Source organism: Scaptodrosophila lebanonensis, unplaced genomic scaffold (assembly GCF_003285725.1).
Source record: "Scaptodrosophila lebanonensis strain 11010-0011.00,11010-0021.00 unplaced genomic scaffold, SlebRS2 tig00000089-arrow-pilon, whole genome shotgun sequence".
NCBI lineage: Eukaryota > Metazoa > Arthropoda > Insecta > Diptera > Drosophilidae > Scaptodrosophila > Scaptodrosophila lebanonensis.
Window position 1 is genome coordinate 2,375,770 of NW_022060565.1, and position 27,097 is coordinate 2,402,866.

General features: G+C 41.3%; 4 protein-coding genes across 7 annotated transcripts; 3 read left to right on the forward strand and 1 right to left on the reverse strand.

Annotated features, from left to right (window-relative positions):
• Positions 1-400: 400 nt before the first annotated feature.
• LOC115626712 (integrin beta-PS) lies at positions 401-12,413 on the forward strand. Of its 3 annotated transcripts, none has more exons than XM_030522152.1 (7): positions 401-445; positions 4,331-5,023; positions 5,100-5,328; positions 6,635-6,719; positions 9,339-9,773; positions 9,906-11,126; positions 11,200-12,413. In XM_030522152.1, exons 2-7 carry the CDS (start codon positions 4,453-4,455, stop codon positions 11,263-11,265), a joined length of 2,607 nt encoding a protein of 868 aa, XP_030378012.1. In that variant the 5' UTR covers positions 401-445; positions 4,331-4,452; the 3' UTR covers positions 11,266-12,413. The 3 variants fall into 3 exon arrangements, with proteins under 3 accessions (XP_030378012.1, XP_030378014.1, XP_030378013.1); XM_030522154.1 differs by lacking the exon at positions 6,635-6,719 and adding an exon at positions 8,253-8,337; XM_030522153.1 differs by lacking the exon at positions 401-445 and adding an exon at positions 542-617.
• Positions 12,414-13,083: 670 nt separating this feature from the next.
• LOC115626847 (regulator of nonsense transcripts 2) lies at positions 13,084-18,558 on the reverse strand. Of its 2 annotated transcripts, XM_030522345.1 has the most exons (5): positions 15,760-18,558; positions 15,091-15,244; positions 14,895-15,026; positions 14,094-14,838; positions 13,084-14,036 (listed from the first exon to the last, which is right to left on the reverse strand). In XM_030522345.1, the coding sequence occupies exons 1-5, from the start codon at positions 18,408-18,410 to the stop codon at positions 13,969-13,971; spliced, it is 3,750 nt and encodes a 1,249-aa protein (XP_030378205.1). In that variant the 5' UTR covers positions 18,411-18,558; the 3' UTR covers positions 13,084-13,968. The 2 variants fall into 2 exon arrangements, with proteins under 2 accessions (XP_030378205.1, XP_030378206.1); XM_030522346.1 differs by having other exon boundaries at positions 13,084-14,838.
• Positions 18,559-20,465: 1,907 nt separating this feature from the next.
• On the forward strand, positions 20,466-22,569 carry LOC115626842 (tektin-3). The gene is made up of 4 exons (XM_030522329.1): positions 20,466-20,995; positions 21,062-21,649; positions 21,713-22,021; positions 22,101-22,569. Exons 1-4 carry the CDS (start codon positions 20,571-20,573, stop codon positions 22,327-22,329), a joined length of 1,551 nt encoding a protein of 516 aa, XP_030378189.1. The 5' UTR covers positions 20,466-20,570; the 3' UTR covers positions 22,330-22,569.
• A 121-nt stretch (positions 22,570-22,690) lies between these two features.
• LOC115626805 (neutral alpha-glucosidase AB) lies at positions 22,691-26,491 on the forward strand. The gene is made up of 4 exons (XM_030522275.1): positions 22,691-22,760; positions 23,217-24,116; positions 24,182-25,667; positions 25,727-26,491. Exons 2-4 carry the CDS (start codon positions 23,287-23,289, stop codon positions 26,153-26,155), a joined length of 2,745 nt encoding a protein of 914 aa, XP_030378135.1. The 5' UTR covers positions 22,691-22,760; positions 23,217-23,286; the 3' UTR covers positions 26,156-26,491.
• The last annotated feature ends 606 nt before the right edge of the window (positions 26,492-27,097 follow it).

The following is a 27,097-nucleotide window of genomic DNA, read 5'->3' on the forward strand; positions in this document are numbered from 1 at the left end:
TTGCAGATTTGGTATTAAAACAAGATTCAAATTGAATCAATTTAAATGAAGAAGCCCAACCGACACGATTAAGTTTAAAAGCAGGCATAGACAATTTGATACTGCTTTGAAAAATATACAATGTTTGCACCAAAAAATAAAATAATTATTTACAAAAGCAAATAAAATGTGACTTTTAACGCTTCACATATGTATATAGTTTTATTACGTTAATTATGGCTGTAAAATAACGTGCAATTTAAAATAAAACTTTTGGATAAAAAGAGAAACTACCTACTATTAATATAAAATTGTTGTTTTGTATATAACGGCTAAAATAAAAGTTGGATACCTGCTAAGAACCAATACTTTTAAATATATGGTCACACTTTCGTTCACAGACTTCCAGTTTTATGATAAGCGATAGACGGCGCGGACGTTTGTGGACGGTACATTGGCATACGAAGTAATTTTTTTCTTGTTGATTTGTATAGCATTTTATTTGTATTAAATAAATTAAACAAACTGGTGGCAAATACGTGTAGCAAATGCAAAATAAAAATGCTTCAAGAGTGGCATTTAAGAATTAAGTAAAGTTTGATTGTGCCCGTGAGTGGTGGCTCAGCTTCCACAAGTGTGTGAGTGTTAAATGAAATCAAAATAAAACATTGAGCAGCGAAGACGTCGCCACCCTGATGGAAATATTTTACTGAAATTTTAATTGAAATCGTATAAAAATGTCAATTTAGGTTCAATCAAACGCTTGGGTGTTCATGAAATATTGCGAACGAAGTTAAATTACGTAATAAAATAATACATTTATTACTGCATTTGATTTAACTCAAAAATGTTACTCAGAGTGATGATTTCATTCGCAATGACTACGACGACGACACACGCATACAAAGCCACACTGTATGTGCACAAGCGTGCGTGTGTGTGTATGTCGTGTATGTGATATTTACTGAGCGCTGTTGGCGTTGGTTGCAGTCGGGAAGTTGGAGTAAAATAAAATAATCAGACAAATGCTGAATTTAAAGTTAAAAATCAGGAGTCGCCGCTACTAATTGCAACGTGCGCGTCGTAGTTCTGTAACTTTAAGTCCCAAAATCGTTTACTTATTGCCTGTGGGGTGGAATTGTAACTCTCAAGGAAATGTCCCACACTCTTTGGTGTCGTTGTTGCTGTCTGTTTATCGCGCTGCCTTAAAGCAACAACAAGTACGAGTTGCTGACGCCCACATTCTGGTGTGTCGCAGATGCTGTTGTTTGTGGGCGTGCGTACGAGGCCAAGACACTCGTCAATGTGTGTGTGTGTGTGTGCAAGATTTGGTGCTGCTTTTTGGCCATAGTTTTTTGCCCACGATTTTGTAGTACATACATATATTTTTATGCTCTATGCTCGCACAGTGGTCAACATTTGTTTACGTATCAGTTGCATATGTTGTGTACATCCTCAAGAATATCTAATATTAATCCGTTCCACGATCTCGTGGCAGACAATTGCTGCATGCAAATGGTTTACATTTTGCGCCCACTGTGCAGAGATCACGATGCTGGCCCAATGCTGCCTGCAGCTGCCTATCGGTCGCGGCAGCGTGGGTTGTTATATTTAGACATCGCATACAATCAAACATAAACACACATACACACACACACAGAGATAAACAAACATACGCATGGAGAATTGTTGTGTTCAGTCCTCGATGCCTTGAGGCAAAGCATTATGCCCTCACCGGGCACAATAAGAATGATAAAAGTTGGCGCTATGAAGCCTGCAATTTCTGCTCTTCTCGCCCCTCTACGTCACATGATCAATTTTTGTTTGCCCCCATGTTGAAACACAAATCATCATTCAGCCATTCACCAACTTGCCGTTTTGATTGAATATGTGATTTTATGTCACGATTATTTAAACAGATGACTGTGCCGAAAAGAATTTCTACTAAGGCAATGCACCTCTTTCATAATAACGTGGGTATTCCTGATTGCTATTTCAGAATCTTATGTCGCTAAACACCTGTTTACAGGTTTTTGGTTTATGTACATATCTTAAATAAAGTCGCCATCTATACTGATATTTTAGAACAAAGTGTGCTAAATTTAAGGGAAGCAATTAGTAACCAAATGATGATTTACTTAAAAAAAAAGGTTCGGGCTGAGACACTCCAACACAAATCCAAATTGCGGCAAATTTTTGTTCATGCAGTTGTTTTTAGTGAACAGGAATACCCTTAATGCCTTAAGCTCAACATTTTTCTCAATCTTTCTGGTGACACATGCCTCGAAATGTCGTTGCTCATTGAATTCTCCAGATATTCAATGCCGATTTGCTGAGTGGCAATCAGCGGCCTAGTCATCATATCATCAGCAATAGCATCACCGACTTTGCCGGCGTCGCCTTCACATGACTAAGCCGAGTGAAGTGTGCAAAAGTTTGCGATATTGCCGGTAAGCTTTAGCTGGGTCTGTCATCCACCCAATTTCTGATTGCAATTGATTGCAGCAACAAAGGAACTCCTTTGTCTGCATTTCGTGAGGTTTTGTTTCGGTGGTGGTTCGTCTTTGTTTATATTTTCAATTCGAGCGCGCAGGAAGGGAAACGTGCCCTCGTCACACAGTCACACATGGAACCGTTAGCTTTTCCATTAATCTGCTCCGTGTCGTTAAAAGGCACATATCGAGCAATCGCAAATACACACATACCGAATGCATGTGTATGCGTACGCTATTATATACCTTGCCCATCCTACAAAATTTTACTATTCGAAATGTTAGCCCCAGTTCGATGCCAGTTCATTAAAAATTCTTCAGGTTGCAGTTGTTGGTTACGGTGCGAGGCATTTACGATTTGTCAGATATTTAGTAATTAATGTCTTCCCCTTCTTATTTGAATTAAAGCTAAAAATGTTAATCTTTAAGTGATTCTAATTAAATTTTAGAACAACTTTTTCATTTGATGCAGGAAACGTTCTTAACAAGATTAAATATAATTCCTTTATCCATATATTTAGAATGTTAAAATTAAGATGATAACTCCCGTTGAAATTGTCTACGTTTAATTTCATTATTGTTTGGATGAAAGCCGGCGATATTGTATATCCCAGCGGTACCACTTGATTCCAGATGAGTCAGTATGTGGAATACTATATTCACATAAATTTGTAATTGTTGACTGTTTCGTCATCTCCAAATACAAAATAAACAAAACGGCTTACATACTATATAATATCAATATATTGGATGTCTTGCTTGCTATTTTTTTGCAAATGATATTTTGCAATAATTTGCATTTTATGTTCATTTTTGGGACACCACTTGAACTAAATTGGAACTCCATCTATGTTATATATTTTTTCAAAAATCAAGCAACTCTAGTTCGCGGCAAATAAGGAAAACAGCTGGTATATTTTGCTCGCCTTAGCAGTAAGTTATATTTCCAATTAGGTCTAGTTGCTAGAATAGTGCTTAAGGCCTTTCATCATATGTATGAATTAATCAAATATAATTTAATGAGAAAAGCAAATTTTTTAAAAGAACCTAAATCGGCAACTTCCCTGACATGTTTGCTTGTTGGCTGCTCATGGTCTCAACACTTATAAACATGGGAGCTATCTGCGATTACGCGATTGGAGATACACACACACACACACACCTTGTTTGCGCAAAGGTGGGTTGTCTGTCTGTCTTAGCGTGCAATAATTGAACGACGACGACGCCTTTAAGAGTTCCTTTAGTTCCGTTTGACACGCTCTATTAATGAAAAATCGGATTTCTCGGCCAGTTTAGCCAACTTGTGTGTGTGTGGATTTGTTTGTGTGTCTCTTTACATTGGATGAGTCATGTTCGTACGAAACGACGCTGAGTGTATTGCTCAGCAGCAGAAACAACAGCAACAAGAAAATCGAAATAAAATTAAACATGAGGCAAACCTGTGTGTTTCGACGCTGGCGCTGGCGCTGACGTCGACTGACCAACCAACTAACCGCCCCAGTGGGCTGCACAGATGTTTTTGTTGTTGTTGTTGTTGTTTTTTATTTATTTATTACGTATGCATATGTATGTGTGTGTGTTAGCTTGTTGCTCATTTGGCAACGAACGCAGGTCGCGCAAAGACGTGAAATTTTAACCAAAATCGAGGTATACGCTCAAATACATGCATACATACATAGATATTTCCACAAGTACGTATGTATGTATGTACATACCTAAGATACGCAGCTGGTTAAATACGTACCTACAGTATATACATATGTGTGTGGATTATGTTTATGTAAAAAGACGCGAGCAAATCACGAACGTGTTGTAAATCAGTTTTTAGCCCCAATTAAAACGCTTCTTTTTTCTTGCAGCCCTTTAGCCTAGAACTGAAAGGGTGAGAGAGCTACATGTGTACATAGGAAGAAGAGTACGAGAAAAAAAGAGTGCACGTTAGAGAGGAAGTATACAAAGAATAAAAATAAAATAAAAAACAATGGGATTGCCACAAGACACCGCCACACCACCTGCCCACCGCAAGACACAACCCACGACGATGACGACGACGACGTCGACTAGCAGGAGGAGGTCCCATCGGGTAATGTGTTTATCCATACTGCTCTCCATGTTGGTGGTCATAGCCGCCGAAATGCCCGCTAAGCTGCAGCAGAATCCCTGCGAAAGTAAGATCAACTGCCACGAGTGCATCCAGACCCAGAGCTGTGCCTGGTGCATGAAGGACGACTATGGAGATCGACCGCGCTGCTTCCAGCACAGCTCGCCCCAGATCTGCCCTGAGGAGTTCGTGTGGAATCCCGACACTTCTGAGACCATACTAATCAACAAAAATTTGACGTTGGCCAAAAGTGCCGAGGCCTGGGCCGCCGGTCAGTTCGTCTCCGGCGGCTCATACCAAAGGAGCTACCACCAACAGAGTTCGGCCTCAAGCTCTTCTTCCGCCGCCTACGGTGCACAATATGGTGGTGCTGCTGCCGCCAGCGCCGCCGCTGCAGCCGGCGAGATCGTACAGATAAAGCCACAGCGTGTTAACTTGAAATTGCGCATCAGTAAGTGGGACTGACATTGGGAACTGATCGTCCCAAACAGTAGTTCTAAAAACTAATCGTTTTGTGCTTTTTTCAGATCAAATCCATAACCTCCATGTGAGCTATTCCCAGGCCGAGGACTATCCCGTCGATCTCTACTATTTGATGGACTTGTCTAAATCCATGGAGGACGATAAGGAAAAGTTGTCCGCCTTGGGCGATAAATTGTCGGAGACCATGAAGCGCATTACATCAAATTTCCGTTTAGGTTTTGGTTCGTTTGTCGATAAAGTACTCATGCCCTATGTGTCCACCATACCCAAGAAGTGAGTAATCAATTTTCCTATCCTAGTTGTCTACAAAGGTTAGCTCATAACGTTTCTAAGTAGTCTTAGTCATAGCTCAAGTGTATCATTTAGTACGAAGAGTTTGTCGAATGCACGAAATATTTCTTATTCTCTTAAAAGGTTATTCACTTTTAGAGTGAATTTGTCATTTCGGCTTAAATTAGGTCTTACGTATTATTATATACGTTTATATACATACATACATATGAGGCGCTTTATCGTTCCCGAATTCGAAAAAATTGTGCAGAAATTGGTAAATTTTCGATTTTACCCAACATGGTCGAATTCATTCGGAAACGGGAATAGGCCTTATAGACAGGTGGCTGAAAATATTGATTGATTGAATATGGATTACCTACCATTTGTTCCGAAAGTATAACAAACAATGAGAAATAAAATACCAAGTGCTGCAACATTCAAACTTAACTTGGCCTTATCCCAATAATCCACACAACTCGTAAATAACTTAATGTATTTAATGATAGTATCAATCCAAAGAATTGAAGACAAGTGAAATGTTGGGCTCTGTTCTGCACATTCCATTTAATTTTACAATCGTTATTTAAGATAGTATCGTAGGTATTACTTTCTACCACTAAATAATATAATTAGTGAACCATTTCGATGACCCATAGCCTTATGACTGTTATTCGAATACCAGATAAGACCTGTTTATTGTTTGTCAAGTTTGAATATTTTAAGAGAATTATTTTTATGTCATACACATATAGGACCAGTAAGTTACCTGTTAAGTCTAGTTTTATGCCAAGCAGCTTAACACAATTTGAGTTTCCAAAATGTAACCCACCGATTAACTTTTGACGCTACGCCGAACATGAAAACAAACAAGGCAAGCCTCGAAACCTCTTCAAATCCATTCCATGTGTATATACCAACATACTATGTGTCATGGTTCTTACCAATATTTTGCATATGGTAACACATTCGAAGTAACAGAATACAAAATTAAAATTGCTTTTATTGGCTTTACAAACTGAATTAAGCTGCGTTAGTTTAAAACAAATGTACTTAGTTTAACACATCGCTCCTTTTCTCTTTTGATTTTGCTGACCTTTGAAATTAATACAAATTGTTTTTATATTAATTTTTTTTATTGCAAAAACCAACAACTATTTAAATGCTAACTAACGCCAAAATAAATAATAAAATCAAAAATAATAATAATAACTACAACAACAATAAAAACTAAACACCTCCACATCAACAAAATGTACCAAACAACAACAACCACGATCACGCCTACGATATTACCATCCACCTACAGACTCGAACATCCATGCGATAATTGCAAGGCTCCCTATGGTTACCGCAATCACATGCCACTGAGCAATAACACCGATATATTTTCTGTAAGAGCCCCAAATTAATATCAAACCAACTTATAGTACATACGCGCACATGCTGTACTCTGCACCTGCATGTATTTATTATCTATCTGTCTATCTATAAGTTTACCATCGCTTGTTGTCATCTGTGCACCTTTCTAATTCTTGGACATGTGTGTTTTGCGTTTCGTGCCCTAACTATAGCTTAAGAATCTAACTCTTGGCGAAGGCTTTATTTGTTGCTCTCTATCTCTCCATTTCGTTTAGCTATACTATATGCAGTGCACTTGCTGCTAGCAGCATACAACATGAATATTACAACCTATCGATGTATTACCCTAAATATACATATTTATATATTTAATTATAACTTACATTCTCGTATATACAATTATATATTTATTTATTGCACTGAGCACCAGTACGTACATAAGCATTTATACTCTACATACCTTAACGTCTGTCTAAATTATGCTACATACTATTTATATCTAAGTTTGACTGTGTGTGCGTGTACATATATATGGGATATGCTTTTAATATGTCCGCGTTTTATGTAAGCGCTTCTGATTCTGACTATGAACATATGGACTTAAAGGGTGTTCTAGAAATTCTGAAGGCTAGAGGACCGTCTGTCCGTCCGTATGAACATTGAAAACTTTTTAACATTTAACATCACCAAACGAGGTATATAGACTTGTATTTTCCACATTCATGACAAAAAAAGAAGATATTTATGATTTATTTATAGTGGCTTTCAATAATCTGAAGTTTTATCAAAATCGGTTTCATTTATAATATAGCCGTCATAAGAATAATTGGTAGAATAGGTTTATTTGAGTTCAATGAATATAGCGCGGGGAAAAGGTTGGCTACAAGGTATTTATGAGTCGGTCTGACCCCATAAAATAAGCTTCTACTATTATACATACTTGTACCTCGTCGCTCTCACAAACATCTGAAATAGAAGCACTTACATTATTAAACGTGGCATAAAAATTGACTTTTCCCACCTGTCGGTATTCGTATACAATATATTTATCATAATGTGTTTTGTTGTTTTTTCTGTTTAATATAATACCTTTGCAAAGATATGTATATTGAAAATTTTGCGAGGTCCGCCTACTGATTTAAGAAAAAGCCATAAATCATTTTGCTCACGAGGACGAATAGTTCGAACTCAAATAAACACAAATTTTGGGTTAAATTTATAGAAATTCAAACTTTAATAGAAATATATTGGCATTTAAAAACTTAGTACTTGATTAAATCAATGTCTATGGGAGAATTTTGCTCCAAAATGATTGTAAAGGTATCTAGTTTTCGGTTGCACCGGATCAAACGTTTTTCCTAAATTATTATTTTGGATTTTTTTTTTTAATTACATATTTATCTTTTATTTTACATCTATCAAAAATCTATCTCTCTCTTTATCTCTTTCACACACACACACACACACAATCTATATATCTATGTTATTCTGGCCTGTGTATATCCGAATATTGGTTGTTGTCTTGCTTTCTTGAAATCAAAAACAAAACCATGTATCAAAATTAGTTTGGAGGAGCCATGTCCTAAATGTGATGCTCCGTATGGCTATCGTAACGTCATGGCTTTGAGCACGGACACATATAGATTCTCTGTAAGTTGTCGTTCACGCTCATAACCGGATAAGCAAACAAATTTAAAAACCATTTTATCCAGTAACTGCTAATCTGACAAGAAATTGCTTTCTATTTGTTTGCATGCTGCATGATTTTTGTTCCATCTTGATGTCGTTATGTTTTACTAATTTTTATATATAAACCGCACTAACATTTAATTGGTGTCTGGGCATGATTTAGTCAATGGCCTGATTAGTTGCACATTCAATAACAACTTTAAACTCCTGTGGGTACACTCTTGTATGTATAATATGTTATTCTTGAATTTGTTTGCGTTTCTTTTTAAAATTGTATGGATTCGAAAGCAACTGGTATATACGATAAGGAGCGCCAACTTGGGCAGGCGAAGGCATATCTTATCGTTGACTCCGAGAACTGTTCACGAGCTCGCTATCACAGGCACAGCCCCTAGCAGCAAGCCTTGGGTGTTTGCAGGCACCTTATCAGAATAAACGTTATTGAACGATTGCGACAACAAATTTCTGAATAAATTCTTAAGATTACAATAATAACAAGAAAACGATTTCCATAAAAATTCATAACATTATTTAACTTTAAAAAATACCATATTTCAATATTAAATATAGAAAAAATAATAATGTGTAGAATCGTGAACGGCTAGAAGAAATTTCATAAAGTTTTTTTTTCGAGCTAGCTACACTCTCTTTTCTCTATCGTTAGCTATAAAATTTTTTGCTTAAGAATGGAACCTACATTAAAACAATACTTTGTTTGTCTTCCATCTTTGCCTGTCTGCTCAAGAGATAGCTGTCTCTACAAAATGCTAACCAGATATACCAAAAAATATTGATTTTTGAGTTTTTAGAACGGCTACTAACCAAGAGTGTACCAATCTATGCTTGCCACGCTTACTAATTAACATTATAAAGCGTCGAATCGCCAGTATTTACTTACCAAATCTACTGAATTCTTCATCCCGCTTCTATCATTACCCACTTTAAATTGAATGCTCGCACAGAACGAGGTGAAAGAGGCCGCAGTGTCTGGAAATTTGGATGCGCCCGAGGGCGGTTTCGATGCCATTATGCAGGCCATTGCCTGTCGCCAGCAGGTGGGCTGGCGCGAGCAGGCTCGTCGTCTTCTGGTCTTCTCCACAGATGCAGGATTCCATTATGCCGGCGATGGCAAGCTCGGCGGTGTTATTGCACCGAACGATGGCGAGTGCCATCTGAATAGCCAGGGCATGTACACCCATTCGATTATACAAGACTATCCGAGCATCTCACAGATCAACCAGAAGGTCAAACAGAATGCCATCAACATCATCTTTGCGGTTACACAGAGTCAGCACTCAATTTATCAGAAGCTTTCCAGCCACATCGAGGGTTCGTCTAGCGCCATTCTTTCTAACGATTCGTCCAATGTTGTGGACCTAGTTCTTCAGGAATATCGTGTAAGTAGACAAGTTATTACAATAAATAATAATCAAGAATTGGGAATATTCTCTTTTAGAACTAAAAGTAATGATTAAGAGATTAAATTCAAGATATATAATTCTAATTTTTGTTTACTTTTATGACTGCAGAAAATATCTTCCTCGGTCGAAATGAAGGATAATGCCACAGACGAGGTAAAGATCACATATTTCTCGTCCTGCTTGACTGGCGGTGCCGAAATAAAAACATCCAAATGTGGTGGCCTCAAGGTCGGCGACAAAGTTAGCTTCACAGCCCAAATCCAAGTGACAAAATGTCCACTAAATCCGAGAGACTGGAAGCAGGTTATACAGATCTATCCTGTTGGCATCAACGAGAGCATGGTTATCGATCTGGAAATGTTGTGCTCTTGTCCCTGCGAGCATCCAGGCTCAACCGGCTACGAGGAGCACTCGACTAAGTGCAGCAACCACGGCACCTACATGTGTGGCATTTGTGAGTGTGACGACCAGCACTTTGGCAACACCTGTGAGTGCTCCAATTCGGATGGCCATCTGAGCAAGGACAAGCCGAGCAGCTGCCGAGCTGACAACACAACACTCCACGACTGTAACGGTTTAGGCACATGCCTCTGTGGAAAATGTCTGTGCAATAAGCGCGACAATCCCGAGGAGATAATATCTGGCAAATTCTGCGAATGCGAGAACTTCAGCTGTGAACGGAACAAGAACGATCTCTGCTCCAACCACGGTGACTGTGTGTGCGGCCGCTGTATCTGTCATTCTGGCTGGGAGGGCAGCTCCTGCAACTGTCTGTCTTCCAAGGACACCTGCTATCCACCCAACGGCGGTCCGATCTGCTCAGACCACGGCGTTTGTGAATGCGGCGTCTGCAAGTGCAATTCCACCGACGAGGGCCGCTATTCGGGCAGATACTGTGAGAAGTGTCCGACTTGCTCGGGCCGTTGTCACGAGCTGAAGGACTGTGTACAGTGCCAGATGTACCATACGGGTGTTCTGAAAAACGAAAACGATTGTGCCACCAATTGCACCACTTTCACGCCAGTTGGCGTCGAGAAGGTGAAAATCGACGAGGAGTTGGACGAGCAACTGTGCGTGTTCTTTGATGAGGACGATTGCAAGTTTACCTTCAAGTATGCAGAGGTTGGCGGCATCCTTAAGGTGCATGCCCAAGAGCAAACGGAGTGCCCGCCGAAGATTTTTATGCTCGGCATTGTGCTGGGAGTCATTGCGGCCATCGTACTCGTGGGTCTGGCCATTCTGATGCTGTGGAAGCTGCTCACGACCATACACGATCGCCGCGAGTTTGCACGCTTCGAGAAGGAGCGTATGAACGCCAAGTGGGATACGGTGAGTGTCATTGAGCGCCCAATTATCGCTCTATAGCTAGTCGTATAACTATTTCCCTCTCTTTCGATTACAGGGTGAGAATCCAATTTACAAGCAGGCCACGTCCACTTTTAAGAACCCTATGTATGCCGGCAAGTAAATGGATTGCGCTGAAGCAGCAGCACGATATTGTTTATAGGGATAAGTGAAAAAGAAAATTGCCATCATCATTTCTACTGTTTGTGCTTGATTAGTCAAAATCAATTTCATCAGATCAGATCATACTAGTTTGGATCGGATCAGATCAAGTCGCCGTTGTCTACGCCATCGCTGTCTATTTCGTCGAACTTACTCACCAATACACGCTGAAAAGCATTTCGCCAGGTGCGCCCTAAAGTTTTCTAGCTTGGCAACTTTCGAGTCACAGTGTTACTAGATTCGAAGGGTGTCGAGAAAAAATGATATGCTTGAACAAAGTACTGCCATTGAACCGCGTTCTAAACTAAGTCAGATTTTATTTGTATAGAGAGATCATCATTTAATATGTATATGCATATACATATATATGTATTAATTTAAAAAAAAAAGAATTTCAAATGCATGCTAATGGTATAAACATGCAAAAATATTGTGCCTTGAAAAGTATATATACAAACACACATGTTAACAAAGGGTTGCGCTCGGAAAATATCCATATAGTATATACATACTTATGTATTTGCAACACAGAGGTTCCTCTCTTACGAGCAGGTAGTGCAGTTATGCTGCTCCTTTTTCGAGCGCACTCTCCATATTCTAAATATTAAACTTACTTTATACAAGACAACAAATGCTTCCATATAAGCAGAGCCAAAAACTAACAACGATTACAACAACAACGCACAACAATGAGCAAATGCCAAGTACGAGCAACTTTTACAACAAACACAACAACAACAGCTGCAATAACAGAGAACAGTACGCCAAATGTGCCTGTGCCTGTGACTTATATACACATACATTTGTACCACGACCTTTCTGAAATGTGTTTTTTATTATAAATATTCTTATTATTTTTTTTTTGTATTGTATTGTAGTTTAAAACGTAGTGTATATGATAATGACCATAGCGCGTTCTGTGCAGGAATGTGCTCAGCAACTAAACTTAAGCTCGCACGACCTTTAATTTTCACTAAACTTATTTAACTACAATTTTAAGTTTCGTATCATTTATTATTTGATCTAACTTTATGCTTCAGAATTAAGCCAATTAACATATAAGCTCCATGTTTCACAAATGTTTAATAAAAATAGTCCAAAATTTATATTTAAAAAAAAATTAAACAATTAACGTTTTTGTGAGGAACGAATTTTAAAAGTTACTTCTCTACGAATTATAATTTATAGCGATTTATAATCTTGTTCTTGCGATTTGTACTGATAAAAGTAAATAATAATAATTTTAAAAAAAACGCGAAAAAACCATTTGACGCTAATTTGATTGAATAAAACCAAATGAAAATTTTATGTATTTCTGTATTATTTTGATATTTCGTTTGATTCTTATTATAATTTAAATAAATAATGATAAACAAATTAAATTCAAAAGTGTGTTCGTGTGTTATATTATTTCTTGAAATTGTAAAAGTACTCATCTAATTACAAATAGGGAATTTTTTACACAGGCCATTCCCAGTCTACTGAAGGAGTATAGGAATATCTTTATATGTAAAGCTGCTTTTACCATCGTTGGGAGTGTCGATTGTGTTTTAACCTATAGTACTTATACCTAGACAGCTGTCACGTAATGTCCTCATGCTGACGTAAATATATACTTCCCGGTATATTACGCTTCGTTCCGAATGTAACGTCAATATTTTAAAAGAAAACTACACTTTTAGTTACAACTGACCGTCAACTGTAATTGTGTTCCAGTATTGGGTGCATTATTTGATCTTGCGTAGAATAATCGACCCGTTTCATACAGATAACGAAAGTATTTTTATTTTTTGTAGTCAATCTTTATTCAAGAATCTAGTGATTTTCAACTTTTCTTATGGTACAAAACTCTAATTTTACTTAGTAAACGGAGCTCTTGTTTCAAAAGTACAAGCTCTGCTTTAAAATCGTCCCTACCTTACTAACCGAGACTCCTACGAATAATCGTTAGGGTGTCTACCTTTTAAATTTCGATGTGGTATGGAAGTCGTTTGTTATAGTAGTTACATTTTTTTTTTTAGCAAACTCCAACTACTTGTATTTTAAAAGCTTTTTATTATTGAAAGACAACTAATAGAGCTAGAGACTATTGAAAAGAAAACTATGAAAACCTACAAAAAACAAAAAAAAAAAAAACAGATGAAATAGTACTTTAAAATAAAGAGGCAACTTTAATTCCTATATCTATGTATGTACATTCTAAATACATATGCTTAACAAAATAAGCTTAGCTTGAATTGAGACGACGACATTATTAAAGTACAAAAGTATATAACAATAATATGCGCGAGCCCACAGCAATCGGGTGACTGACTACGACTGACTCTATGACTGGCTGACCAACCAAGCAGTGCTGCTAGTGAGGGACTTAGCATTTAAGCATTTGGAAACCTTAAATACCTTGATGCTATGCTTAAAAATGATGCTCTTTGAGCGTCACTTTATTACTTGACATATTCATAGCCAAATGCAAGAGCTATATTAAAACAAGAATACGAAAATTATAGAATCGAATCAACATTAAACAAGATGGCAGGATCAGGATGGCGTGCCAGCGTCGTTGGCGGTGGGCCAACAACTTGCCATTTCTCACAAGGGTCGAGACGCACAGTCAATACCAACGCCTGATTTAAATGCCCGTGGGTGGTCTATGCGTCTACTACTACTACTTTCGTTGTCGTCTTCTCGTCATCGTGGCCGCATCTTCATTGTCGTTGAGCCTGGCAGCGTGGGCTAATGAAGGTGGTAAGTCGGTGATTCAGTGAAATATCAGATCAGCATCGGGCGCACCTTTCTGATGCTTAAATTTGTGCTTGTGGGGTTTCTGGTAGTAGCTTTGCGTAAAGTTGCGTTGCTGGGGTGGAAGCAAAGATTCTTGATAATCCTCTTCCTCAATTCGCTCTGTTATATCGAGTGTCAGTCGCTTGACCCTCTCTTTCTCCTCACGTGTCTTTTGCTCCTGAAGCTTGAGATTGATAGCCAGATGCGAATCGGGGGGTGCAACAAAAGATTTGAACTGCTGTTTGCCCCCCTTGTGCCCGCGTACCATTAGCACAAATGGCACAGCACCGCCCTTAGTCTCGGTAGCGCTCTCGCTTTTAGCAAGATTGTTACCTAAGGAAACTGAAGATGCGCTGGGGTACAGTATTGAGTCTGTGGAGCTCCGCACGCTCAGTGTGGAGCCCGCAGATTTTGAGATCAGTGATGTGGCGCTACTGCTGCTGCTACAAGCGCTTATATGGTCATAGGATTTCTTTTGCAGACGCACGGTCATGGGCACTGGTATATCCTTAGCAGTGGCCTTAAGCGGCTCCTTGAGACGCTCTTGATACGAGTCGGCAGTCATTTTTTCATACATTTGCTCAAATTCGATATCCTCCTTAGACTTTTCGGGCGGCGCTTGTGGCACTGCTTGCTCCACTTCATTTTCAGTCCAGTCATTGTTATGCTCCGTCTCAGCTTCAGGCTCAGCCTCGGCAGCAGCTGCATGTCGCTGCCGATGCTCAGTTGCTGAGCCAGATTCCTCATCCGTTACCTGCGAAGAATTAACAATGGAATTTAAGAACCACGTTAAGATTTAGCACAGCTTACCCCTTCCTCCAATTCACTATGCTCGCCTATGGTCAATCCAGATTGGGTGCCATCAGTGGACTTCAGCTGCGGGTAGAGCTGTTCTTTAAGCTGCTCAATGGCTTCTTTGGCCTGCTCCAAACTCTTGTATAGCTGCGACAATTATCGAATTGTAATACAATTTGTCGCAGTCTGTATGCCAAGATTTTCAACTTACCTTCAGTTTCGGACGCACTGCGGCCAAACAGTCGCGATATGTGTGATCCACAAGTATGGGAAACAGATCAGATGTATCTTCTGGATGGGCGAACACGGGATGCGACTTTTTGAACCAGTAGTAGTGCTGGAAAAATACCAGAAAGTAATCCAGCCTGTAAAACAAAAACAGAATTACATGATTTTATTTGTTTCCATTTCTATTTGATCGATACTTGGTTCTAATACAACAATAATAATAGTATGAAATCTGTTCTAACTTGTTAATGGGATAATTACACGCTTAATTGTTTTAGTAATAATAACAACCATACACTCAACATCTCATTTGGTTCCAGTACCTTCATAAACGTATATGCTTTTTCTACAAATAAGGGAAATCCTTTCCGTGGCAGCTGTAGATGCAGTAATCTAGCTTGGTCTAGCTATATGTGGGAGGAGTAGTGATTGAAACAGACAGACAAGTAATGATTTGGATTCGTTTCGCCATGCTGATCAGAAATGTAAGTATGGCATGTCTAACATTCTTCCTTATGGGTGTTAACACTTCCTGTGAGCGGCATAAATATATAAATTTTAAAACTGTTGTTATATTAAGCCAATATCGTTCCCTCTTTCTCCTTTCGCGTATATTTTTAATTTGTACTCCCTTGCCTAGCCCACTACTCACTTTTTACGGGTGGCCTGGCTGGTGAAGTAGGGCCCACAAGTATCCAAGAGCATGCAGGCCAGTTTAAGGCGAAATAGACTATCGGGCGGATCCAAGGGTGACACCACATTAACATCCAATGAGACGCCTAATGATATTATTGAGTAGAGCGTATTTAGGATGTGGGTTGACTCGACCAGCTTGTAATTATACATCTCGCCCAGATACTTGGCCATGGCGATGCGACGTTGTGACATCTTGGGAGAGTGAATTTCCAGGCCGGCTCGAATATCCTCGAAGACGTTGTCGATCACAATGGTGATGGCGCGCGGCTGATAGGAGCTTAGTCCGGATACTAGATCTGCAAGGCAGCGTATTAGGGGGAACCGCAACAGATACGCCTTGCTTAGGCACTTGATGGCATAGTTGCAGGTTTCCGGGTCAGTCCAGTTGATGCGACGCAGCATTTTAATGCAGCGCTCCACATTTTGTTTGCAGAGCTCCTCAAAAATAAGATGTCGTATATACTCGTACATGGGTGGGCGAGGAGCGGCCTCACGTTTTGAGGACTCGGGTGGCTTCACCAGGTAGTAGACACTTTCAATTTGCGCCGCATGTCGCGAATCCATGGCCGTTGCAGTCTTTAGCCGCAGCATCTGGTCTAAAAACACGTTCATCAGGAGTCGCGAGTCTCGACAGTTGTACAGATAGACTCCGGCGACTTCCACAAAGGCACAGGCCATCTCGATTTGATGGTGCTGGAAGTCGCGCAACAGCATCTTGAGACAACCAAGTGCGTCGAACTTTTTGAATAGGCCGAATTTGACCATTTCGCCAATAAAACGTACGATCTTTAGTTTAGATTCGATATTAAGCTGATTTTTCTTACGTATATGCCACTTAAACTCCTTGCGCAGTAGCTCGGAAAGATCAGCGGCCACGTCCATGTTGCACATGTGGACAATGGCTACGAAACGGGACAGATAGGGCAAAATGTCTAGGCGGGTGCGCTGCACACCGAAAATGGTGCGCGTCAGCTTTTTGCGATGGTGTTTTGTATTAAAGTTGAGCAGAAACTCAATTGCTGCCGAGTCAATCAGTTCTTTGTTGACGCAATTGAATAGATTGACCAGGAAGCTGTCGAACTGCTGGCGCATTTGGGCGGCGTTGCTGCCCTGTGATTGTTGTGGATGCTGCGGATTGCTATTCTGCTGGCGACCGATCTCCATTAGCGCATTAGCCATTTTCTTATCGTTATGTGGTTTTAGGATCGGCTCTGGGGTGGTTGAAGCTGCTCTTGCACCCGTTCCTTGCTCTTCAGCCTCCTTATCCTGCGGCGTGTCAGAAGCTGTTGAAGGAGGATCATCTAGGTCTAGCTCGGCATCGATATTTGCCTCGATTGCCTCTTCGGTCAGCTCGGTGGTCTCCTCCAATGTTTCTAGATCCACCTTTGGCGCCGAAAAGTTGGGCAGAAACTGACGCAAATCCGGCAAATCCGTGTAAAAGCTGCGTGTATCTTCGTCGCCCCAGGGATCTACCGGGCCAAAGGTGGCGCTGTCCAGCATATTCTCGATGACTGTGCCGGGATTGCAGCACTCAACCTCCTTGGCTAGCTCAGGCATCGGCTCCCCCAAGAGTTCCGACAGAGATTGCGCCGAGGCGAGCAGCTTGTCGAAGTTAGCCTGCATCAGTTCGCTCTTCTCGCGTTTCTCCTGAGATATCTCGCCTTTGCACTCCATGGTTCGACGTAAATTTTTTGTCATGCTCATTAATTCGCCCTGTTCGGACAGCACGTGTTTGCACAGGGCTTTGAAATAGCCCTTGAGCATAGTCCGTAAATTGAGTTGCTTTTCAGCGGTAAGGAAATCTGACTTTGGCACCTCTACGCCATACTTGGTCGCCAGGTTCTGCATCTTTTGCGGCACTAGACCAGCATATTCTTCACCGCAGTGTCGACAGAAGGAAAGAATAATGGAAAAGTTGCTATGATCATCCTTATCCTGCGCTATTAGTTGCACTAGCACCATGCCTAGCTGCGCTAGACCCGACTTCATCGGAAGCACACCTGAACTGACTAGCTCCGCGAATAGGCGCAGGTCAACGCGCAGCTTGCTGGGATTAGTGATCTTCTCAGACGCCTTGATGTTTAAAGTCTTCTGCCATGCCTCCAAAAACTGTGAATCAAAATCAGCATAGGTGCAATGCAACTTCGATGCAAGCGACACCACCGCCGGCACGTCTGTCATTTTCAGCTTAGCCTCGGAAAGAGCAGCGCATATTTCCGATATATATTTGCTCAGATTGAGGGCGGAAAGCTCGCGTAGCATCGAATCCAGTTGCGTGGCCGTAAACATTTTAAGCTTTTTTACAAAAGCGGTGTTTTTCTTAAGACTTGAGTCCAAGCGCGCAAAATACTTCTCGCCTGGGTACTCAAAATCCGAGTTTTTCTTGCGCAGCTGTTGCTTGCTATCGATCTTATCCTGCAGATCTTTAATAAATTGTTGCAGCTCTGTGCGCTCCTTAGCCTCATCTGCGGCGGCGTTGCCGCTATCACCAGTATCACCAGCCTCAGCGCTGGCATTCTCAGCATCTGCATCCGCATCAGCAGAAAGTATCGTTGCCGTCGCCGCGTCACTTGTTGTGGTATTCGCCTTATTGTTGTTCAGGCTCATCGTAACGACTGATATATGTTTCTCTGGCTATTGAATTTGAAATATTCTACTATTGAGCAGGCAGTTCAATTTCCTAGCTGTCACATCCGTTCCCTTTTTTGTTGTATTCCCACTGTTGTGCAAATATTCCTACGTTCGCGTTGGTCGTTGTCTTTGCCTCGCTGACATGCTTCTTCTTACCTAGGTGCATTCCAGCCCATGCTTAATGTCGTACATTAGCAGTGTGTACACACTCGTGAAGTAAAAAATGTGTGAATGGTAGTTACAAAATAATGAAGTGTATGCCTTATTGTTATCGCTACCCAACGCTTTAATGAATTAATTTTTAAACTAAATTTGTTTATTCTATTTTTGTACGCTACAGATATGACACAAATTCCGTTATTGGGGCAATAGGACGCAATAAACTTCTGTTAGGCGTTTTTTCGGAATCAATTATTTATATTTAATTGTATATTTGTGCGACCATGTCAATTTGTCCCTTGGCTTCCTGCACGCTATGATGAAATATCTGTATGTCCTTAATTGTATTTTTGAAATGGGTCAATAAACCCGTGCTCAAAGTCATCGATTTCACAATCCAGACAGGATAAACGAACCCGACAACCATCAAGTTACTAAGATATTTCACAAGTTTAATCAATAAACAGTTACAGTATTTTGTTAGACCTGGTACCATGGGCGTTTTGAAATCAGTTGCAACATTCCAGAGCTCGCTTACGGTGTGTTCGATATCCACGGCAAATGCTTTGCTGGGCGAATGAAGATCATTTTCTTAGTCAACGCTATCCAAATCCACAGCCAAAGGCCCCTGAGACGTTGAAAAACCTGCTATTGCGTTCTAGTATTCCCATTGTGAGTGTTTTTGTGATAAGCGTGTAAAATTGAATGCAGTTAAAGCAATTATTAAACGCTTTCACAAGAAAATTTATGAAGAAATGGCACCACTAAAAGGTCAAGAGGTCACCAAATTCCACAAGCACTCATATCTCGAAAATCGAATCTTCGATCATCGCTTGGTCAAAGATAACCTGCTGGACAAATGGCCCACTGCCGATATGAACGAGTATTTGGAACGCAAGGACCACCGCAATCTAATGGAATCATATGTATCTCATCATTATCATTAAAACCATCATTATATCATCATCTTCTATTTCACTTTCACGGCTGCCACTTTTTAATTGGAGTTTGTAATTTATTTTGGTTTGGAAATACATACATATGTACATACATACAATACTTAGTTCAAAAATGTAAACGAAAACTTAAAGAACGCTTTCAGAAAATACATACATACATACATACATATGTATGAACAGATGAATGCTGTTAAAAAGTTAAAAATATGGGCAACTGTGCCCTCCTCATGAAAAGGAATATGCCAGTCATATTTTAGCAGAATACGATTTTGTAGAAATAAAAATGATCCTACCTATTAAGGTACGAGGACTTACTCCTTGTGTTCTATATCTACCTATTCGCGGGGATGGCAAAAAGGATCCTTTTAAGTAAATGTGTCATGATCGTAATTTGTTGGGCATGTCCATTTGCAAGTGAGAAAAGTTTAAGATAGCCTGAGGAAAGAACTACATTCGTAACTATGACTCAAGATTAAATAGCTTTAAGTATACTCGTATATGCAACTGACAATAAAATTGACTTGAAGTGGCAACCGTGACCATAACGCATATTTAACACCTCACAAAACAAAGAATCAAATAACATAGTTCTCAGAAATATCTACACAAGTATGTTCATGTTTATGTATATATTCTTACCAAATGGGATTTTATGATAAGCCTTTCTAAATTGATGTATGGAAAAAAATTGATGTGCGAAAAGTACCATTTGGCAAGAACTGAGATCCTGCTTGGTATGTACTTATGTACATACATATGGATGTACATAGTTATACGTATATCTGTTCACGAAACTTAGCAAGCCGTTTTACACAACTCTTTGATTGTTTTAAATCTATCTTGTTAGTTTTTCTTGGACTCTCACAAACACGCACATAAACAAATAGTTTTCCATTTTTGAAAAACCAAAATTTTTAGTAAAAGTAAATCGAACGTTTAAAAAATTCAAGTAGTGACCATTGCAGGTCTTATTTTCACATTGCACTGCTATTCGTAATCCATAATCACTGTTGGCAAGATGTTTAGACGCGGCAGAACCCAGGCTAAGTTGAATGTGCCGAAACCAACGATAATGTATTCACAATTGCAGCCATGGAGCCAAGCGGGTGCGCTGCCCTGCGTGGAGCAAGTGGTGGGGCCGTCGGTGCCACCACGGGTTGGCAATGCCTATGCGAACTCGAACCGACATCCATGGCGTCCTGCCTTGGCTTATGAGCTTATTAAGGTTAAGCATCTGCCAGATCAGCCAGTAACTAACCAGCTGACTAAACAGTGCTTCATGCCTAGGGGCATGCGGACCGAGGGCATGATCTTTCCCAATGTGGTGACCGGTTTCGATAGGAATCCTCAGCATGCAGCGCGTGCCGCACTCTACACACGCTACACCAACACTGAATGGTACAACAACAACATGATGAGATACCTCGAGTCCAATATGAACCGGTAAGTACTAACGCATTGTCTATCCTTCCTATGGCTCTTTTACATATCTGTGAAATCACGAATCAGAAATATGTCTGAGCGCATGCGCAACGATGCCCTCCGCCTAATGCGCGAGACGGACGAAAAGGCCACTTCGGGACAACGTGACGCAGGACGTTGTTTGGGTGAACGCATCACGGATTTGACATTTTGGCGCAACGAACTGAACGGTGAGCTGGAAAAGCTCATTGCCGAGATGTCAGACATAAATGATTTGCAGCGGCTGTGTGGCAAAGCACTACTGGATTTGGAGATACCATTACATATCGCACAGGAGTGCCTCTTCCATCGCGAGTCGCGCCAGGATACTGAGAAGGTGCACGACGACGTGGAGAAGGCGCTGTTACTAGAGATAAATAATTTGCGTCTGTCACGCGATCGTCTGAGCGGCCTGCACGAGAAGATCGCCAAACAGGCGCTTGACTGTCGGGGTGCCCAACATCTTCTGGAGGATGATGTGGCCCATAAGGAGTCTTCATTGGGAATTGATTCCATGTGCCATCAGATGAATAATCATAGCCGCGGCATTACCTACTACGGTGGCATCGAGAAGTTCGATCCATCGGTTAGCACACAGGAGTCTTGGGCACAGACCAGCAGCGATCACGTGCGACGGTAAGCTATCATCTTGGCTCATATGTACATATTTTCACTATTTGATTTAATGATTTTGTGCAGCTCCCAGGCCGAGCGTGCCAAGCTGTCGCAGTTGCGCAGCGACTCTCAGAATGTGGTAAATGCTGTGGCGGCTTCAGTTTGGGATCACTGGAGCAACACGAACAACGCTTTCGATCGACGTGCACAGGAAATGTCTGAGGCTAAGAACCGCGTACAACTACACTTACATAAAGTGCAGCAAGAGCTGTTTGATATGGAGAAGCATCTGTTCCTGCTTCAAAAGGCTGTGCAGGACAAGGCTGGACCGATGATGGTGGCTCAAACACGTTTGGAGGCTCGATCCCATCGTGAAGGCGTGGAGTTGTGCAAGTCAGTCAATACACTTTACCATTATCATACATTTAGATTTATATTTACACGTTTTCCTCTACCCTATGAATCACCGCAGAGATTACGCTCAGGATCGTCTAGTGAAGGAAGTGCAGGACATTCAGGGCACCGTTGATAAACTGCACCACAAACTGCAAGAGGCCGAGGCCACACACCAGAGTTTGCTCAGAACACGCTGCAAACTGGAGGTGGATTTACGAGCTAAGGTCAATGCCTTGTTCATTGATCGGGAAAAGTGCATGAGCTTGCGCCGTTCATTCCCTGTCAACAATCTGATACGCTATTGAATTTTTTTGCCCCTTATATATATGTACATATGTACATACATGGGAAATTTGTATGGAACGGAATACCTCCCAGATGGCTCGACTCTGCTTGTATCTTTGTTGAGACCGCCCTTATTACTTATTACAGTGTGTATTTTCGTCTCATCTTGAACGTTTAATTTGTATGTGCTGTTTCAGTATGTGTTTTCCTCTTTAAAAAATTGAATAATCTACGATAATAAAATTCTGTTTTCATTCAAATTGCAGGAGCGCGCCTCTTTTGCCATTCACATTTTGTAAAGAAATGTGTAAACTGCAATGCTATGCTAAATATTTTCATTTATATAACTTAGGTGCACACTGTTTTGCTTAAGCCGGCGAGTGTCGTTTCTCGGTGCAGTTTCGAAGGAGAAATTATTTGTTAACGTGATATAGTATATGTAACTTTTTGGGTAAGAAGCGTTTGTGGATACATATTTAATTGTTAGGTATTAATGACAGCGCCACCGCTTGCATTGCGCAACAGCTGCACAAAGTTGATGCTTTATTTATTATTGTCTATATGGAATATCTTGTTGAAGTTTCATTATACATTCGTCATCGACAATGGCTGCAATAAGATTCTTAAGATTCTTAAGGTACTGAATTTTATTTCAACTGTATATAACGTTGAGCACCGTAAATAGTCATTGAAGCGTTTGGGACAACAATTAATTTCATCGAAATTGCTTGTATAGGAAACTCTGACGTGTACATGAATACTATAATCAATTTGCAGTTTCAACAACACAGACGATAACAACCGTAAAGATAGTGGCAAAGTGGCGGTCTTTAGTAGACAAATATTCTTTTAAATATTCTAGTTTAAAATAAAAAAATTTATATCACCATTATTTTTAATATTACAGCGCAATCTAAAATCTTAAAATCGACAGAACGAACGTAGACGGAGCGGTAAGCCGGCAAAAACGCATCAAAATGCGCTCTGCTGTCGCCATATTGCTTACATTTGGGGCACTCTTTAGCTACAGTGTTGGCGTCGACCCAAATAATTTCAAAACCTGCGAGCAGAGCAGCTTCTGCAAGCGGTCGCGTAAGGTGCAGAGCTCCGGCAGCAAATATGCACTCGTTGAAGGCTCATTGAACACATATTCGGATTCGCTGACAGCGGAGTTGGTCAACAAAGAGAATAATCATAAATTTTCGCTTAAATTGGAGGCTCTGGTCGGTAGCTCATTCCGGTTGCAAATTGATGAGAAGGAACCACTACGTCCACGTTATCGTGTGGAGCATGCGCTCAAAGGACAGCCGGAATTGGGTCGCATACGCGAACGCAGCGAGATGAATGGAGAATTGACTGTCATTGCTGGTAATACAAAGGCTGTGCTATTTGCGGATCCGTTTCGAATTGATTTCTACGAGGGTGATGTGCTTGCCGTTTCTGTGAATGCGAAGAACTGGATGTACTTTGAGCACTTACGCCAGAAGACGTCTGCGCCTGCAGAGGCGCCGGAGGGTGGAGAGCAACCCGCTGCAGAGGCGCAGCAGGATGATGAGCCAGGCACCTGGGAGGAAAATTTCAAATCGCATCACGATGCCAAGCCAAATGGCCCGGAAGCTGTGGCTCTGGACTTCTCATTTCCTGCTGCCGAGGTTCTTTTCGGTATACCCGAGCATGCCGATAGTTTTATACTAAAGTCAACATCCGGCACCGATCCCTATCGCCTGTACAATTTGGACGTGTTTGAGTATGTAGTGGACAGCAAAATGGCACTATACGGCTCAGTTCCGGTACTTTATGGACACGGGTAAGTAGCAGTCACAGCAGAGGTGTCCAAAAGTTGTTGCTCATGTACTTCTCTCATTTTTGCAGTCCTCAGCGTACAGCAGGTGTCTACTGGCAGAATGCAGCCGAGACCTGGGTGGATATCAGCTCTTCGGAAACGAATGTGGTTTCCTCGTTGGTGAATTTTGTTTCCGGTTCACGAAAGTCAACGCCACCTGCGGCCCACTTCATGTCCGAGTCGGGAATAATTGATGCCTTTATTTTGCTCGGCCCGAAGCCAATGGATGCTTTTAAGCAGTACTCTGCACTGACAGGTACTCATGAGCTTCCGCAGCTTTTCGCTCTCGCCTACCATCAGTGTCGATGGAACTACAACGACGAAAAGGACGTGACCTCGGTGTCTGCAAAATTCGATGAGTACAACATGCCCATGGACACTATGTGGCTAGACATTGAGTACACGGACAATAAAAAATACTTCACATGGGACAGTTTCAAGTTTCCCGAGCCGCTGACCATGATAAAGAATCTCACTGAGCTGGGCCGTCACCTAGTCATTATAATTGATCCGCATATTAAGCGCGACAGTGGCTACTTCTTCCACAATGATTGTACAGAACGAGGCTACTATGTGAAAACGCGTGATGGAAATGATTACGAAGGCTGGTGCTGGCCAGGCGCTGCCAGGTATCCTGATTTCTTCAATCCCGTTGTGCGCGACTATTATGGAAGCCAGTACCTGCTGAGCAACTTCAAAACAGTAACCTCCGACGTTATGATTTGGAATGACATGAACGAGCCTTCAGTGTTCAATGGACCCGAGGTGACAGCGCCCAAGGATCTGGTGCACTTCGGGAACTGGGAACATCGCGATGTGCACAATCTGTACGCTCATATGCATCTCATGGGCACCTTTGATGGTCTTTTAAAGCGTGATCCCAACCAGCGTCCATTCATTCTAACTCGAGGGCACTTTGCGGGCTCACAGCGTTTTGCAGCCATCTGGACTGGGGATAACATGGCTGACTGGACTCATATGCAGCACTCCATCAAGATGTGCCTCAGTGAGGCTGTAGCCGGTTTCTCCTTCTGTGGAGCTGATATCGGCGGCTTCTTTGGCAATCCAGATAGCGAGTTGATCGAGCGTTGGTACCAGACCGGCGCTTTCCTGCCCTTCTTCCGTGCGCACGCTCACATTGACACCAAGCGACGGGAGCCCTGGCTCTTTCCCGAACGCACGCGCCTAATCATTAAGAACGCGCTGGTTAAACGCTACAGCTATCTGCCGCTTTGGTACACCGCTTTTTACGAACTAGAGCGGGAGGGAGCTCCAGTCATTCGTCCACTGCTGGCACATTATCCACAGGACAAGGACGCCTATAGTATTGACAACTCCCTGCTTGTGCAGGATCGCCTTCTGGTACGGCCTGTCATGCAACAGGGCGTAAACAAGGTAGATGTTTATTTCCCGGTTAAGGATGATAAAAAGACCGGCGACTACTGGTATGATGTGGACACTTATCAGCGTCATGATCGAGTCGGTCACGAAAGCGTGCCAGTTGATGAGTATAAGGTTTTATTTATAAGCCAAGTAATCTGTGCAATCCTCGATAACAAATCATTTATTTGCAGATTCCTGTGTTTCAGCGTGGGGGCAGCATCGTACCCAAAAAGGAGCGCCTTCGCCGCGCTGCCACGCTAATGCTGCATGACCCTTACACGCTTATCGTGTGTCTGGATCGTGAGGGCAAGGCTTCCGGCACGCTTTTCGTGGATGATGAGAAGAGCTATGCCTATCGTAGCGGCTCCTTTATTTATGTAAAGTACGACTTTGCGAACAATCAGCTCACCAACAGCTTCATTGGAAAGCCAAATTATAAGAGTGAGGCCTGGATTGAACGCATCGTGATTGCGGGCCTGGGACGTCTGCCTAGCGGGGCTACAATCACAGTCAATGGCGTCACACAGCAGTTGGAGGTGTCGCAACGGGATCAAGCAGTGGTTGTTCGCAAACCTGGCGTCAAAATGGATGTGGACTTCGCCCTCAAACTCAACTACTAGATGAGGGTCCAACTGCGCGGTATTATTGAAATTGAAATTGCTATAAACCTAAATTAGCACCTAGGATTAGCCGAGTGACGGCAAAGAATTCCATTAGAGCAACTCCTTTTTTCGCTATTCGATTTTGTTTTTAAACATACTTATGTACATTCATAGCTCATAGTTAATAGTAACAGTTTTATTTTATCAGGACGCTGTATTTTTGCTTCATGCATTTTTCATATCCTTCCTTTTTTGTTTCATTTTAATTACTTATTAATGTTACTCTAATGAAATGTGCGAGTGCAACTCAAGACAAAGTAAAAGCGAATAAATGAAATTTATATTGATATTTAAGTATCTTGTACAAACAAAAAAACATCCTAAGTCTCGCAATCTTTGAAACGCGAAGATACCAACAGCCATCAAAGAACGGTATCGGAAAGATCAAAAAGTCATTCTTTCAGCTGGATTCTTGTAGTGGCTAAGAGAGCAATTTGTCGACAGCTTAACCAAAGTGTGAATACCGACCTGTTGCTTGACCGACAACCCTTGATGGGTCGGATCGGCTAAATTTCTGCCACCAGCTACGTTGTGGCCACTCTTTTCCTACCAATTGCGCAGTTACTGGCTTTGAGGAAAAAACTGGATGAGGTATGTTTTGAAGTAATTCATGAATATAATGAAATTAAGTATGCAGTTTTAGACTCGAATTTTGCATGAAAAATTCAATAGATAATTGTATTAATATTTTAAAGTATTGTCCACAATTGTGGACTGCAGGTGGGTAAGCACACAGCCATCTGGAAGGCTTAACCAGGCACCTGCATCACTGAATGACCACCACCGCACAAAAAACTCAACCACGCTAAGTGGCCCGCTAATAGGCGCTTGTCGAAACATTTTTATGTTGGGCCTTTGTGGGCGACGAACTGTCTGGCCGCTGAATTAAAAAGCTTTTGG

Excerpts from the sequence above, each read along its gene's own strand:
- LOC115626712 (XM_030522152.1), top strand. The coding sequence starts at position 4,453 with ATGGGATTGCCACAAGACACCGCCACACCACCTGCCCACCGCAAGACA. Across the intron at positions 5,329-6,634 it reads GTGTCCACCATACCCAAGAA|ACTCGAACATCCATGCGATA; the intron begins GTGAGTAATCAA and ends ATCCACCTACAG. Across the intron at positions 9,774-9,905 it reads TAGTTCTTCAGGAATATCGT|AAAATATCTTCCTCGGTCGA; the intron begins GTAAGTAGACAA and ends TTATGACTGCAG.
- LOC115626847 (XM_030522345.1), bottom strand. The coding sequence starts at position 18,410 with ATGAGCCTGAACAACAATAAGGCGAATACCACAACAAGTGACGCGGCG. Across the intron at positions 15,245-15,759 it reads AGCCAGGCCACCCGTAAAAA|GCTGGATTACTTTCTGGTAT; the intron begins GTGAGTAGTGGG and ends TTTGTTTTACAG. Across the intron at positions 14,037-14,093 it reads CAAATTTAAGCATCAGAAAG|CCCACGCTGCCAGGCTCAAC; the intron begins GTGCGCCCGATG and ends CACCTTCATTAG.
- LOC115626842 (XM_030522329.1), top strand. The coding sequence starts at position 20,571 with ATGTTTAGACGCGGCAGAACCCAGGCTAAGTTGAATGTGCCGAAACCA. Across the intron at positions 21,650-21,712 it reads AGCAGCGATCACGTGCGACG|CTCCCAGGCCGAGCGTGCCA; the intron begins GTAAGCTATCAT and ends GATTTTGTGCAG. Across the intron at positions 22,022-22,100 it reads GAAGGCGTGGAGTTGTGCAA|AGATTACGCTCAGGATCGTC; the intron begins GTCAGTCAATAC and ends GAATCACCGCAG.
- LOC115626805 (XM_030522275.1), top strand. The coding sequence starts at position 23,287 with ATGCGCTCTGCTGTCGCCATATTGCTTACATTTGGGGCACTCTTTAGC. Across the intron at positions 24,117-24,181 it reads CCGGTACTTTATGGACACGG|TCCTCAGCGTACAGCAGGTG; the intron begins GTAAGTAGCAGT and ends TCATTTTTGCAG. Across the intron at positions 25,668-25,726 it reads TGCCAGTTGATGAGTATAAG|ATTCCTGTGTTTCAGCGTGG; the intron begins GTTTTATTTATA and ends ATTTATTTGCAG.